We start from the raw sequence: 15627 nt of genomic DNA on the forward strand, positions 1-15627 counted from the left end.
TCGGGAATCTCGTCGTAAGGGATGACATTGAGCTTTACGCCCTCCCAGGCGCCGCTGGTCTTTGCGACGCACAAATCGAGAAAGTTCCTAGACAATTGGTCCTCGCAACCTATAACGTTGAACCCACGGATCACCTAAAAGGAATCGAAGCAGAGGATGAATCCGGTGTGTTTGCCTTCGGGGACCTCATCACTGGTCCACACCTTCAGCGGTAGCTTGCCGCTAGCCCAATTACCATCCGTGAGCGCCACACGTAAGTGGCTCCTGGTCACGTCGCTGAAGGGTTTCGCAGTTCGTGGCCGTTGGCGGACTGTTGCTGCGTACTTTTCTTTTGATATTGCTTAGCGTCTATGCTCTTGGTTACTCTGCTCTGCTTGTGATCTTGCTCGACCTCGTCTTGAGATCGATTGCGTTTCAGAGTAATGGGCTTCGCCTTCTGCTCGGCTGCCAGGCGTTTGCTGTTGTATTGCTTAATAATCGCCTGGTATTTAGCGAGGTCTTTTTCATCACGCTCGTCGAGCGTACCGGCCTCCTAATTCTTTTTTTCTTGCTGAGAATATGCATTGTCTTCTTTACAGCCAGTAGTAAGCAAGACACCAGTGGGTCTTCGCCTCTTATTCGGTTTCCGGCGACCGACGTTCTTGTCAGTTTTCACTTTTGAGGGATCCCCCAACGTTGAGGATTTTGGGTTGTCTGGTACTCGCTACACCCAGTTTGAAGGCAGCGGATTCCAGGATGGAAGTCACTAGTCCGTCTGCGACCTCGCTCCGGGAGGTCCCTGCGGTTAGTTTCAGCACAGTGGTGCTACGACTGGCACCGAGTATACTGCCCTCGACGGCTATTGTCTCCTGGCTGGAGGCCAGCAGCTCGTCCTGCGATGATGCGCCTGGCATCACGCTCTCTTCTTCTATCGTCGTTTTTTTTTTTAAATGTCCACCCTGGCTGGTGTGGCTCTTATTTGAAACTGAAGGTGCTCAAGGTATTCAGAGTTCGCATACTAAAGACCAAGCTCCCCATTAGCCACGCAGCCCTCGGCGTATGCTGTGCCACCTTGGCTTGGGGTCCTATTAGCACCTTTCTCCGGTGCAGGGAGGACAATCCCCGGGCTGTTGCTTCGGTCCACCCCCCGCCAGATCTACTTGCTCCTAACACATGATACATACAGACAAGTAGATATTCGTCAGTTGGATGAGCCTACTCCCAGCTCGGTCCTACACACTCTTGTCCCGCCCGAAGACGGTTTTCAGCGGCCACCACGAGGAGGTCGTGTAAGGACTTACCGAATTATGCAACTTTAACCTGAAGCATAATCGCCTTCTGCGCGTATTAATGCCTTTTCTCCTAAGGACTTCTCCACCTTGCCAAGGAAATTTTTAGCTGTTTTGCCCGGAGACTTTTTCAGCTCCAGCATCAGATTTCCTTTTTGGGGGCGTCCGATTCTGGTGACGCATTTTCCAAGGTCCATCAGCTCAGGATCGAATTGGACCTTCCTGAAGATATCGGCATAAGCTATATCAACTTTTATTCGTGATGATAGTCAATTCGCGCCGTAGTCTTCTTTTAAGTGTCACATTTTTTTTGCTGCCAACCTTGGTCGATGCTTCCTGGATTCTTTTTGAGACTTTACCTCCCGTGGGTCAATTGTAGCCGGCGCCACTGTTTCTATGATTTTGGTCAGTTTGTTTGCCTTCCCCTTTACCGAGGAGAGGCCTTTTTGCCTTTTTGCGCCCTGCCAGGATCCGAAAGAATTGTTCGCAACCTCTCTACTCCTGTTTTCAAGCTTACCACCCTTTGGTTTTTAAGCAGGTATCGCTTGTGTTGCCTGAGTGATGCTTGATTTCTTCGAAGCATTCTTTCGTCTTTAATACTATTGTACAGTGCAGGAATGGCACTGACACTTTTTCCCACTCGGCACTTCCGTATTCATTAGCCTTCCGGGAGCTTCCCTGATTTCCTTTTTTCACCCACGTTGACTTTGGGAGAGATCGCAGGATCCTCGAGCTTCCCCTAAATGGATCAAATGGCTCCCATACATATAAAAGGGTGATGCCCACTTTTTTTTTACAGAATATGGTCATGTGGGGTATCAAATGCAATGGCTCGCTTAGTACTTTTTGAAAATGATCTTGTATCTATATTGGATGGAACATAGAGGAGTGGGAGCTCCACATCTGTGCCGAAAAAAGTGAAACAAGTCTCGTTCTCAGAACCTATCGAACCGAAAAATCTGAAAAAAAACAGCAATACATTTCTACGAAATCTAGGCCCCATCTGCACAAATAAAGTCATAAAATTAGGTACACTAAATAAAAATTCTCTTTGGTTTATTTAAATTGTATTTAAAAAATATATAAAACATACTTTTCCGCCCTTTTTCACACCATCTCAAGTTTAATTCTGCCTCATAAAAACGATAAAACAACTCATAAATCTTCTAGATAATAAAAATTTAGTAATTAAACCATGAAATACTATAAATTACGAAAATTAGAGACAATGAAAGAATTGAAGCTGATGCGTGAAGAATAGTTGATTTATTTGGTGCTTTTGCATTGTTGCAGTTCTCACTCTTGCAGTCTATGCACTTTTTGTATTTTTCGTCGACACATTCGGCATAATCTCTGTCACTTAAGTCGGACAAGCAGCCTCTTATGACAATGTCGTCTGTAAAGAATCGGTTTTGAGTCACAAATATTTAATAAAATATATAATGTTAAAATTATAGCCTTAGTTCCTATAAATTACTATTTGTAAAGGAAATGCTCACATCCCTGAGTTGGGGGATCAGCTAAGCGTAGGTCAGGCCTCAGGGAACTGGGATAGGGACGTTGTCCCCGAGGTTATAGCCACCCCTGACTATTGCGTCCCCTTCCCTTGCTTTCCTTGGACACGATGCGCTAGTCAAACACTTAAATGGTGAATAAAGAAATGGAGGGGGATAGGAATGGAGAATAAGTTGGCTGCGTTCGTATGCATCACGAAAATGCGACGCTCGCCCCAGCGTCCAGCGAAGCAAGCAGCGAGGGCTGAAATACCCGACGAGACATCGGAATGCCCAAACAGAGAAGAAGGCTCGCAAAGTAAAGTTATCACGGATACGGCCACAATCATACTTGACCTCGGCCGCAAAAGGAGCCAGGACGGCTGGTTTGACGATGAATGTAAGCTAGCAACGGAACGGAAGAATGCCGCATACCGAGTAATGTTGCATTCTCAAAGAACGCGGCACGCGCAGAGACTTATCACGAACCCCGTCGAGTGGAGAAGCGACTTCACAGACGGAAGGAAGCCTGGGAGAACCAACAAGTCTCTGAACTAGAAAAGTACAGGGAGCAACCGCACCAGACGCGGAAGTTTTACCAACAAGTCAGCAGGATGAAGCCTTATACACCTCGACGCTCATCCTGCCGAGACAAAGAGGGAAATCTGACTTCCGACAGAATGGGCATATTGAAGCGATGGGTTGAGTACTTTGATGAGCTACTGAACAACCTGAACATCGGCGAGTTGCAGGTCCCGCCAACTGAAGACGACGGACAAACACTGCCACCACCAAGTTTAGGAGAAACAGTTTGTGCAATTCATCGGCTAAAAAATCATAAGTCGCCAGGAGCCGATGGAATTACAGCTGAATTGGTTAACTATGGGGACGACCAGTTACACCAAGTGGTTCATCAACTTGTGCTCAAGGTATGGGACAGCGAATCAATGCCTGACGATTGGAAACGAGGCATTATCTGTCTCATACATAACAAGGGAGATATCAAACAGTGCAGGAATTATGCAGGTATCACGTTGCTGAGTACGATCTATAAGATATTCTCCGCTATCTTGCTAGGCCGGATGGCCCCATACGCCCAGGACATCATTGGCCCATACCAAAGAGGCTTCACTCCAGGCAAATCAGCAACAGATCAGATTCTCTCTCTGCGGCAAGCGATGGAAAAACTGTTGGAATATGGACAACAGTTGCATCATCTGTTCATCGACCTTAAAGCCGCCTATGATAGCATAGCCAGGGTAAAACTGTACACGGCCATGAGAGAATTCGGTATCCCGACGAAATTAATAAGACTGATTAGGCTGACCCTGACCAATGTGCGAGGCCAGATAAAAGCAGCAGGATCACTCTCAAGATCATTCGACATCAAAAACGGTCTACGACAATAGGATGCCCTATCATGCGTACTCTTTAACCTGGCCCTCGACAAAGTGATCCGTGATGGTGAGGTAAATGAAAGAGATGCGATCCTCTTTAAGTCCACCCAACTACTGGCCTATGCTGACGATATCGACATCATGAGAAGAACCACCCGAGACGTACAAACTGCCTTCATCCAGATCGAGCAGGCGACGAGAGATCTTGGGCTGCACATCAATGAAGCCAAGACAAAATATATGGTGGCAACGTCAGCACCGAAAACCAACCAACCAACAACATCAAACCGCACTGGTCAAACACAAACACGAAGAAGAATAAGGATAGGAGAATAGAACTTTGAGGCCGTTGACAATTTCTCCTATCTAGGGTCGAAAATCACAACCGATAACAGCTACGATGATGAAATCCGTGCACGGTTGTTGTCAGCCAACAGAGCCTATTTCAGCTTACAAAGACTGTTCCGCTCAAAACGTCTCACCATAGGGTCAAAGCTCTTACTGTGCACGACTATGATTTTGTCAGTCCTCATGCATTCCTCGGAAACTTGGGTTTTTAGCAAGAAAAATTGCGAACTTTTGGGCGAAAGAAGAATCCTCCGAAGAATTTTTGGTCCCCTACATGGGGATGGACGATTCCGTAGCCTACATAACGACGAAATCTATGAGCGATACCGTGACCGTCCGGTTGTGGATAAAATCCGGCTCAATAGTTTGCGGTGGGCGGCTCACTTAACCCGTATGGATGAGGATGATCCAGCCCGGAAAATCTATAAGAGCAATATCTATGGTAGAAAAAGAAGACGAGCAGACCCTGCCTAAGATGGAGCGATGGCGTAGGTCAGGACACCAGACAGCTTTTAGGGATATCGAATTGGTGGACCTCGGCGCAAAACCGGGATGTATGGAGTTCCATATTAAGGCAGGCCTAGACCGGATACCGATTGTTGCGCCGTTGATGATGATGAAAGTAATACAGCAACTGCGACGGAGATGGCAACCCAGGCAATACCATACAGTACTGTTGTCGCTGAATGACTCACAGTGATAGTTCCCACTGACTAGATGGCTTCCAATATAAGCCAATATGTAGCGCTGTAGATTATCCTTGAGAAAGCTGGAGAGGAAAGGTTCACCAAGAAATGCGCGCTAGTTGCGAAGCACATGCAGTCTGTGACGTTCCTCCAGAAAAACGTCAGCAGAGGGGTGAAAAAGAGGCTGATGGATCTGGAGGAGTTACTGGACGGAATTTCGTATTACAGACGAAGTTTTATAAAAGATGCGAAAAAATCCGGGGGAGAACGGAGGGAAAACGCAAGCAGGAAGGGGCTTTGAAGGAGACTTCACTCAGGTACTCTCCAGGCCTTAAAAGAAGAAGGCGAAGAGAGGCAAAAGGCAACAGTCGCGCCATTGGAAAAATCGCTGCCTAAAATTAAGGCGGACACGTTGAGTCTAAGAGGGTAGAGGGAGGCGAAAGAAGACTAAACCGCCAGCTCTGCTTATTAAACAGATGGAAGGCAAGACTTTTGCGGAAGCCCTCAGCGAAACCCGTTATAGGATCAAGCCTAAAGATAGCGGAGTGAAAGTGACTTCCATCCGGGAAAACGAAGGGTGGTGGACTCCTCTTCGAATTAGGCCCGAGAACAACAGATAAAGGTACGTTCTGTGAAGCACTCAAGGGGTTGCAGGGAGAGAAAGCTTTGGTTTCTAGCCTGGAACCCACGTTTACTCTGGAAATCCGAGACTTTGACTGACTCACAGAACCAATGTCCGAATTGGTATCACCTTTGCGAACTCCCGAGGTAAAAAAACTCGACGTTGTGGAAGTTGTGGAACAATACGCGAGGAAGCTTCTTAATAAGTAAAATTATTAAAAGGAAAAGTTTCCAGTGTAACCATAAATTTTATTGAACGATAGCGAACACGTGTTTCGGACACAATATGTGTCCTTCTTCGGTGCTGGCTTTCTAATTCTTAAGTATATGTAGGATACGAATCCGGGCCCCACTTACCTAAACTGTTTAGCTATGCGCACACGCCTGCAACCTGCAACGGACTTGAAAGGCAATATGCCGTAGAAACTGGACAGGCAGGCTATAAAGCGAATACTTGCAACGAAAAGGAGAGTTGCTTTCTATACAGGGGTCGTGCCGCGTTTGACGAGATGGTTGCGCACTCCAGACTCGGTATGGTGACCAGTCTTCCGAGCAGAACTGGAAATAGCTAGGAAGCGATCAACTTGATCCGCATAAGATGCGTTGATTCAAAATGCATTGGAGCTCAGCTGCCCACGAGTTGCTAGCGCTGTTCGCTGTGGAGGCTAAAGCTAAAGCTCCTGAGCGAACAGTACTGATACAAAGGCCTAGCTTCATGGCACTCTGGCATATCCGGTACCGCTGCTCGAAGGGACAGCACCCACGACAGGGTTCCTGCCCAAGGCCGAGGAGACAGCTTTGTTTGGATTCGGTGTTTGGAAGTTACATTTTTCAAATGAGATGATGCTGGACTTTCGACACAGGCTTGGGGTGACTTCAGTGCCATAGCACTAAAATGGGGCATACTTCACTTAGACTCCAGAGGGAATTACCTTCTCGAAATGGCGACGAGAACAGGACTTGTAGTTTTAAACACGGAATCCACCCCAACGTTCCGGTGTCCAGACTGCGAGGGAATCATTACGTACCCGACGTATGCTTTGCGTCGGGATCATTGGCGAGTTCTAGAAAATATATCTGCAGCAACCATCAATACAGTGCCTTTGAAGTGGTGGGCACAAACTTTCAGTATACGCCACACCGGGAAGTTTGTCGAAACTCTTGGAGCAGGTGGGGATACGCTGGAGGACACTCTTGGGGGTGGCGGTACTGCAGCTGAGACTGTCGTAAATTCATTTATGCACCAGATAACGACAGTCTGCGGAGTTTCTGTGCGCAGGAGGGCACCGATACATGGCAAGCCTTCTATGTATTGGTGGACGACGGAAATTGCGGAGCGCCTAAAGGAGTGTCACTACCTCCGTCGCTTGACACAAAGTTTAAACGACCGGAAGGAGACATCTACCAAAGTACGGAACAGCCAAAAGGAGACTCCGCAGCGCAATAAACAAGGCAAACCCGCTTGTGGCAGGACGAAGTCAATGGGGACCCGTGGGGTTTCGGTTACAAATTGGTAACCCGAAAAGTCGGGGCGTTACGAAAACTCTGTTCACTTAAAGCCGAGCAAATGGACCGCATCGTCCGGGCACTATTCCTCCCTGTACGGGATGATGTCCGTAGCGCAGACAGCGCCGAGGTCTGCCCACTTTTTTCTATAAAAGTGTTGGAAGAGGCAGTCCTCCCTATGGAAAACAGGAAGGCACTGGGGTTCGATGGTATCCCAGCAGATGTATACAAACTGATGCTGCAACATCGGCCAGACTTACTGCTCGCGCATTCAATGCTTGCCTGAAACAGGACATTTTCCCTTCCCTTTAGAAGGTAGCGAGACGTACGCTGACCAGGCAAATGCGACGCCGGGTTGCCGTCTTCATACCGACCACTTTACGTACTGGACACTGCGTGGAAAGTGTTCGAAAAGCTTATTATAAATAGACTCGCTGAAGCGATATGTTGTGCCGGTGATTTATACCATGGCAATTCGGCTTCAGAGCATAAAGAGTCACAGACAACGCTGTCATACTCCTCACAATGCTTGACGCCAGAAATAAAGATGGAAAGAGATTCTAGGAACACTAGAGAATACTTTCCACGTGCCAAATCATCTCTTACGGATGAGGTAAGCATAAGAAGTTGCACAAGTACAGAGACGGACTTTGGAAGTGGCATCTGCTAACGCACCAGCCGTACTGGTGGTCGTGGGAGTGATCCCCGTTGCCCTTCTTGTTAAGAAGCGTAATGCTATATACAAGCGGAAGCGAGAAGAGCCAAGGGAGGTGGTGGTAAAGTACAATAGATGAGTGTAACTTTCTAGAGGCAGACGGGCTGCGCGGTTCATTAACTACTTAGGCGCATGGCTGAATCGGAAACAAAGTGAGACTAACTATTTCCTTTCCTAGCTCATAAGTGAGCATGGAGATTTTCTGTCTGCAAAAGATTGGACACCCTTCCCACGTTTTCATTTCTTGAGGACGGTGGCATGGAATTCATCAGCACCTCTATTTGTACACAGCGTATCTCTCTCCAGACAACATCGTTGAGGACATGCTGAGAAGTGCTGGCAAGTGGAGCCGGGTTATGCATTGCGTTCTAGTTGTCCTCGTTGCAAAGAAAATAACTCAACCGGTGGACGAATCGGATGGCAGGGGTTCCCTGAACTAACAGTTCCCTTTCTCTTCTTCGCTCCCATTGGCGAAAGGAATTCCCTGATTTGAAGGCTGTGAGCTCGCAGGCTAACCTGAAGTAATATGACACACGATTTCAGTCTAGCTCTCTGACAATGGGGAAGTGTTTAGTAGGCAGTCTCACGGGGCACAGTTGTGGGAGTCCAGTACTCTGTACGTAAATGCATTCACCTACGCGAAAAATGGACTAAAACACCATAACAGGAAAAGAAGATCTATCAACCCAAGGAAGCCTGACCTACAAAAACCACCGGCGGTCAAAAGACGACCGGCCCATCGAGGCATCAAGATCACTTGTAAGTACCAAAATGGGGGTCTTCGAAACTCCACCGACTGAGAATTTCAGGGTCACATAAAACTTTATCGTCAATTCCATTGCCAAAAACTCAAACAGGTCAAATCATGAAATACCTCTCAAGAATGGCCCAGAATCAGACGAAACTTTTCGCTCTTTCCAAAAAAAAAGGAAAAAGGTCGTAGAATGAGCCTCTTCAATGTTTCTTTCGAGATTGACGATCTTAATCCACCTGAAGCGATCAACCGATCAAAAGAAGCAAATTCTTCAATGTGAAAACTGACAGGGGGTCCACCATGTAGCATCGAACTGCTACCTCCGAGAGGGTAATAACCCTGATTTGACTCAGGCACTCATTGACAGCTGAGTTGATTGGTGTCTGACGTCAAATCACGATTCAAATCCCACTGCCACCAGTGAGATTTGAATCGCGACCTTCCAGCAGCCTTGTGCTCTAACCGGAGGAAAGTCCTAAGTGAGTAAATTGCGAGTTGCGTGTTCTCCACTAATTTCCGCAAGGGCAATAACCTTGTCAAAATTGTAGGAAGCAGGCCAATCCGATGCAAGCAAAAAAACCTCAATGCCCGCTTTCAATCGGCTCAACGTCTACGCACCAATCCACAGACCTCACAGGAACCCACGTATAAATGCTATGATTAACTGAACGAGGATCCTAAAAGCTATGGTCTATCAAAATATTTAGCACTTACTGTAATTTCGAATATAGCATCCTCGCTTCTCAGCGGTCGGTGCATACACGCACTTCCTTTTAAAATCATCTACAGGAGATTTGAGGCAACTGGATTGTCCGGTTTCATCACTGCGGCATCGGAAGCAGGACCATGTCTGATATGCCTCTGTATTGCAACCACTATCATAGCAGACACGACAATCAGGATTCTCCAAGGTACAAACATCGTTGTCAGACAAACATCCCCGTTCTACTTTTCCCCCTCCAAGCGACAATGAATAGCATAACTCTCGTTTGTTGTAGAGCGTTTCATTGCATGGTTTCGCTTGGCTGGCTGTAAATTGCCAAGGACAGCTTTCATCGTCTCCTGTGCACTGGATACAACTTAGTCCTGAGGATCCCTGGTATGCTCTAGAGTTGCATTCGTTGGTGCTGCATTTAACGCACTTTGGATCATTATTCTTGCATTGTTCCGGACCAGTTTGGGCCAAACATCCTCGTTGCATTGTTTCTCCTTTTTCTGAATACATGAAACACTGATCCTTTGGGTCATTGCATTGTACCGCCTTTACCGCTAAAGTTGACTGATCTGCTTTACAGTCCTTTTCGTCGTTACAGACGTAGCAGGAAAGTGATTCGGGAGCTAGAATATCCTTGTTGCAATTGTGTGTATTGCAGGTTTTGCAGTTATCGCCAAGTTTTTCACAGTTTTCTGCGGTTATTTCGCTCTTGCAGCCACGGGTAGTGACGTCATTTTCATCATACATCACGTAACATTCGTCCTCGCTAGTCTTACAAAATTTCGTCTCAATGTTCTGGTTTCGAATGCAGTTGGAATCTGTTTTTGAGTCACATGAGTAGCATGACTTTTGCAGCTTAGCATCCTTGTTGCAGTCGTCATCTCGACATAATTTACATACCACGTTTGTCTCAGAGCTCACTCCGCATCCACGAAGAGTTTCACCACCTGTTGGTAATAAGGGTAAATTATTAATCTAGAAATAATTTCAAGCTCATAGAAAAATATTTGACACATTGAGCAACTCAATTATTGTCGTAAAATACAACTAAAAGGGAAGGAATTTTGTGGGCTAGCAATCTCAAAGTTTCAAAATGTATTGTTACTGAAGCGTCAACAACGCCTTGGGGACGAACCATACGGCTACGAAATTTGGCTATCGAAACGGCCTTTGATGGGTTTTCAAAAAAGGAGAGACCAACGAAAGCACGTCTGAGATAGATATATCACACGTCAGGAAGAAGACAGGTCCCAGTGACGCAGGTGTTAAATGGTATCTGCGGTATCTGAAGGAAGGCCTGAAACCAGAAGAGGCCCTTAAGAAGGCTTAGGGGAGACCTAAGCCATCTTTACCGGAGCCGAGAAAGCGGGGAGCAGCAGAGATCAGCCCGCATGAAGAGAATGCTCTCAAAAAATCCAAACCTGAACCCAAGGAGGAGAAAACCCGGGCAGGTCAGGGGTGGAAGTAGGACTCACGAAGCCCGCCATTAGTTATGCTATTGCGGTCAAGGGCATTCAACTGGCCATACTGTCAAAAATGTTTCCCAAGCAAATACTCACTCGTGAGGAGCAGGAAAGTATCGAAGACCTTGTCGTCGAGTAAATGTGCAAGAGATGGACTTCGAAATTTGTGTATCTCCGGGATACGCTTTCAACCAAGTTTTATACTGGTGGAGAGAGGAGGGAAAAGCCGAGGAAAGACACCTCGGAGGAGACACCGGGTGAAATGTATTCCGAGGTCCCCGAAGAAGTCTCGAAATCCATAGAGGCGGAAAGGAGCGGAACAACCAGGGAAGTAGATCTACTGCCCAGTGAAAAGCGAAAGCTGGACGACCTGGACCTAGGACTGCCAGGACTCAGGGTGGACAGCCACGTGCAGGAAAACGTCATGCCGGAGGAGGAGGGCGATACTCCGACAATGGAGAAGAGCTCCAAAAAATAACAGAGCCAATATCCGGCACTAAGATAGCCCAGATAAATTAAGATAGCCCATGCGAAAGCTACATTTGCGGTAATTGCAAGGGCGAGTTCCAAGGAGAACATTGGAATAGTGTTGGCTCAGGAGCCCCGGGTGTACCGGGGGCAGAATCGTGGTCTGGAAGGAAGAAACATGCAGGTAATTTGAGACCCGTCTTGTGAAAAACCAAGAGCTTGCATAATTCTTAAACGTTATTTAAAATATATATGTCTTTCAGAGTTCTTAACCGGGGACCTTGTGGCTATCCAAGTCTCACTGGAAGCCGGAACGAGCACTCGAGAGGCAGTCGTAGGATCGGGATACTTCCCAGGAGACGAAATCTGGGCTCCACCGGAACAAGTCCTTAAACTGATGAAGCATTGGGAGAAGAGGGCGGTATCACTTCTCCCCGGCTGCGATGCCAACGCCCACCACGAAGTCTGGGGAAGCAGCGACACCAATCGAAGAGGTGAGTACCTTCTGAAATTTATTCGTAGCAATAAGTTAGAAATATATAACTTAGGGAAGACACCAATATTTATCATCAGCACTAGACAGGAGGTACTAGACATGACTCCAGGAAATATTGTAATGAACGGAATGGTCAGGAATTGGAGAGTGTAGGATGAACCCTCTATGTCTGATCACAGAATAATCAGATTCGACATTGAGGGTAAGTCCGAAATAACAAGGATAATAAGGAATCCCAGGAGAATGGATTGGGAATCCTATGCAACGCACTTAAGCAACTACATTACCCACCTTCAAGGAGGCGGTGACATCGGGAGCGAACTGAAACTAGAAACAGTTGTGGAGTCGTCATTGACGCATATGAGGCCAGCTGTCCGGCTAAGAGAGTTAAGTCATCAAGGGATGTTCCATGGTGGAACAGGAACCTGGCCAGAATGAAAACAGAGGTACGAAAGTTCTTCAACCGGGCAAAACAAACCGGGGACTGGCAGAGGTACAAAAATGCACTGACTCCGTATAGCAGCGTGATCAGGGAAGCAAAACGGAACAGCTTTAGGGAATTCCGTGAAGAGATGTATGTATAGCAACGCGATCAGGGAAGCAAAACGGAACAGCTACAGGGAACTCTGTGAAGAGATGAACAGATCACAGAAGCAACTAGGCTTTGTAAGGCTGCAGCGAAAGACAGGGGAATATCCTCTGTCTGTTTGAAGAAGGAAAATGGAACATTTACCGAGAATGAGGAGGACAGGGTACACCTGCTTCTCAGCACTCGTTTCCCGGGGTCCTACCCCACGGTGGCAGGCGACAACATTTTACCTGACACCCCAACAACGAAAAAAAGGAGAAGAAATGAGTGCTGGAAACTAGCAAAAGAGGTATGCTCAGAAGCTGGGCTAAGGTAGGCAGTGGGAACTTTAAACCACTGAAATCTCCTTGAGTAAATGGCATTTTCCCAGTATTAATCCAGGGAGGCCTAGGAATTATCTTAGAGTCTCTTCTGAGGGTGGTAAGGGGGAGCATAGCACTGGGATATATACCAAGGGCATGGAGACGGGCAAAAGTGGTCTTTACTCCAAAAGCGGGTGAAAAGAATCCTTTTCACCCTAAATCTTTCAGACCAATTTGCCTAACATCGTTCGTACTCAAAACGGTGGAGAAGGTCATAGACAACTATATTAGAACTAACGTTCTAAAGCGTAATCCCCTACATCACTGTCAACGCGCTTACCGGGCAGGACGGTCAACTGCTTGGTATCAGCTGACGGAGGTACAATGGGATGCCATAGAAACACAGCAAATAGCACTGGGTGCGTTTTTGGATAGATATCGCACACAGAGATACAAAGTGCCCTGAGCCGCAAGGGAGTGGGAAACACCCTGGCATTCTGGATGGGTAAAATGCTATAAAGCAGGCAAATAGAAGTACCAACAGGTACAAATTCTATTGTCATGAACACTACTCAAGGTTGTCCACAGGGCGGGGTACTATCGCCGCTTATGTGGAGTATGGTAGTAGACGAACTCCTTGTGTTGCTAACAAATACTGGAATACAAGTCCAGGGTTACACGGACGACATTGTTTTAATCTGTAAGAGCTGTAGGATTACTAGTACCTGGTGCAGGATGGTGGGACTGGGGATCAATCCAGCCAAAACCACCATAGTACCATTCACTAGGAGACGTAAGCTTGATCACCTGAGAGCCATAAGGTTATGTGACATGGAGCTTAGACGAGAAACAGAAATCAGAGAAGACACATGTCGGAAACACTTGTCCAAAAGCTACGAGGGCTCTGATGACTTGTAGATCTATAGCAGGAAAAAAATGAGATTGCAGCCCGAAGATACTACTTTGGATATATACTGAAATAGGCAGAATGAACCGAATTCAGCACACAAGCCATGGAGTTACACAAACTCCAAAGACTGATTTGCGTGTGTATCAGTGGGGCAATGAGGATATGCCCAACGGTATCCCTGGAGGCCCTTCTGGGATTAACCTCTCCCCATCCGCACCTATAAATGCAGGCAAGAAGGGCAATATTCAGGATGTCCAGTTGTCAGTCAGTACGTCGTGCAGTACGGACGCGTTCTTTCCGAATCGAGTGAGTGTTCCTTAAAGACTTAAAGACTCAATTGTGTAACAGTAGTAGTAGTAGTAGTTGTACGTAGTTGTAGTTAGTTTTGTAGTGCTAGTGCAGTAGTACATTTGAACATTTAAACACGTGTAGAATTAATAGACTTTGTATTGCGTTTCGACACTATGTCGAAACGCAATGTGGACGTTAGGTCCGTATCCCCCCAGGAGGTGGATCCTTGCAAAAAGATCCACCCTGCTGGGGAACCTGACGACCCCTCCTCACCACCGAGCAGCCCCGCAGCTGCTTCGATAGAATGCTGTTCCGAGTCGGACAGCGATTCTGAATTAAAAATGGCCGACCTCGAGCGCCGGCTGTCCCAAATCTCAGAAACCAACAAGAGACTAATGATCCACAACCTCCGGCTCATGTCTCTTCTTGGAATTGACGGGCCCGGGATCCTCGATAACGAGGAAACATTCACCAACCTGGCCAGCAAAATGGCCGACTACCGAAATTTTTGTGCCGGCAAATACGGCAACCAACTCATGCACACACACAACGAAGCGGAGACAATGACCCGCTCGCATCAGCTAACACCACTACCACCATCATTAGAAGAAACAGAAACTCAAATCCTCTCCGACTCACCATCTCAACCACACATCAATGCAATAAACGAACAGCAATCAAGCCAACAACTAATGACACACACACCGATCCAGCAAGAACCAACCTTCAACACTTCAACCATACAACGAATAACTCTACATCCAGCAACTACTCCCAACATTGATCTCTCCAGAACTCAACAACCGATTACCAATACTAACACAATCAATCCATCTCAACAACAAGTTCATCCAAATACAGTAATCCGCGATAAGAATAGTACACCTGCTTCTAAGGAAAAAGTCAGGAAAAATTTCCCCCCATAATTATTCGCGCCGACCCAACTAGTACAAGATCTGTTACAACTAAAATAATCAGTGCTTCCCCTAATGTCTCCCTCAAGAAAACCAGTATTCACTCCACACATGTGCTCGTCTCGAACCAAACGGAGTTCGAAACGACGAAAGCACTACTGAAAGAAGGGAATCATCCCTTCTTCACTTTCACACCAGCGCATCAAAAGCCGGTAAATCTAGTTCTCCGGGGACTAGATTTCACCTACACATCTGATGAAGTTCTCGGCGAACTCCACCGGCTCGGTGTTGCAGACGCAGTTAGTGTTCGACCGTATGAGACGAGCTCATCGAGGCGAAACAGCAAATCCCTCCACCTTTTCCTGGTTTCATTCAAACCAGGCTTCCAACAATCCGTCTTATCCAAGGCCAGGGCGATGTTCCATTGCCTTGTTAATTTTGAACCCGTTCAATTCCACGAAATAGCCCAATGTCGCAATTGTCAGAGACTTGGACACGCCGCATCCAACTGCAATCTACCTTACCGTTGCGTTAAATGCAACACTCCCCACGGTCCCCGACAATGCCCCAAGACTCCCAGCCAAAATCCCACGTGTATAAACTGTGGCTCCAATACGCATCCGGCGAGTTATCGCAACTGCCCGATGTTCGTACAAGCCCGTGCACGCCAAAACACAGCTCCTCAACCAAA

General features: G+C 46.9%; 1 protein-coding gene across 1 annotated transcript in view; it reads right to left on the bottom strand.

Moving 5' to 3' along the window:
* Positions 1–15627, bottom strand: part of LOC119647065 (proprotein convertase subtilisin/kexin type 5-like) — a 71882-nt gene that overhangs the window by 43178 nt on the left and 13077 nt on the right. The window contains exons 3-4 of the mRNA XM_038047826.1: positions 9503–10450; positions 2455–2664 (exon numbers count right to left, since the gene is read on the bottom strand). Coding sequence (XP_037903754.1) covers positions 2455–2664; positions 9503–10450 — 1158 coding nt within the window. The remainder of the gene's footprint in view (positions 1–2454; positions 2665–9502; positions 10451–15627) is intronic.

The sequence above is a fragment of the Hermetia illucens genome, chromosome 1 (assembly GCF_905115235.1).
Source record: "Hermetia illucens chromosome 1, iHerIll2.2.curated.20191125, whole genome shotgun sequence".
In the NCBI taxonomy this organism is placed as follows: domain Eukaryota; kingdom Metazoa; phylum Arthropoda; class Insecta; order Diptera; family Stratiomyidae; genus Hermetia; species Hermetia illucens.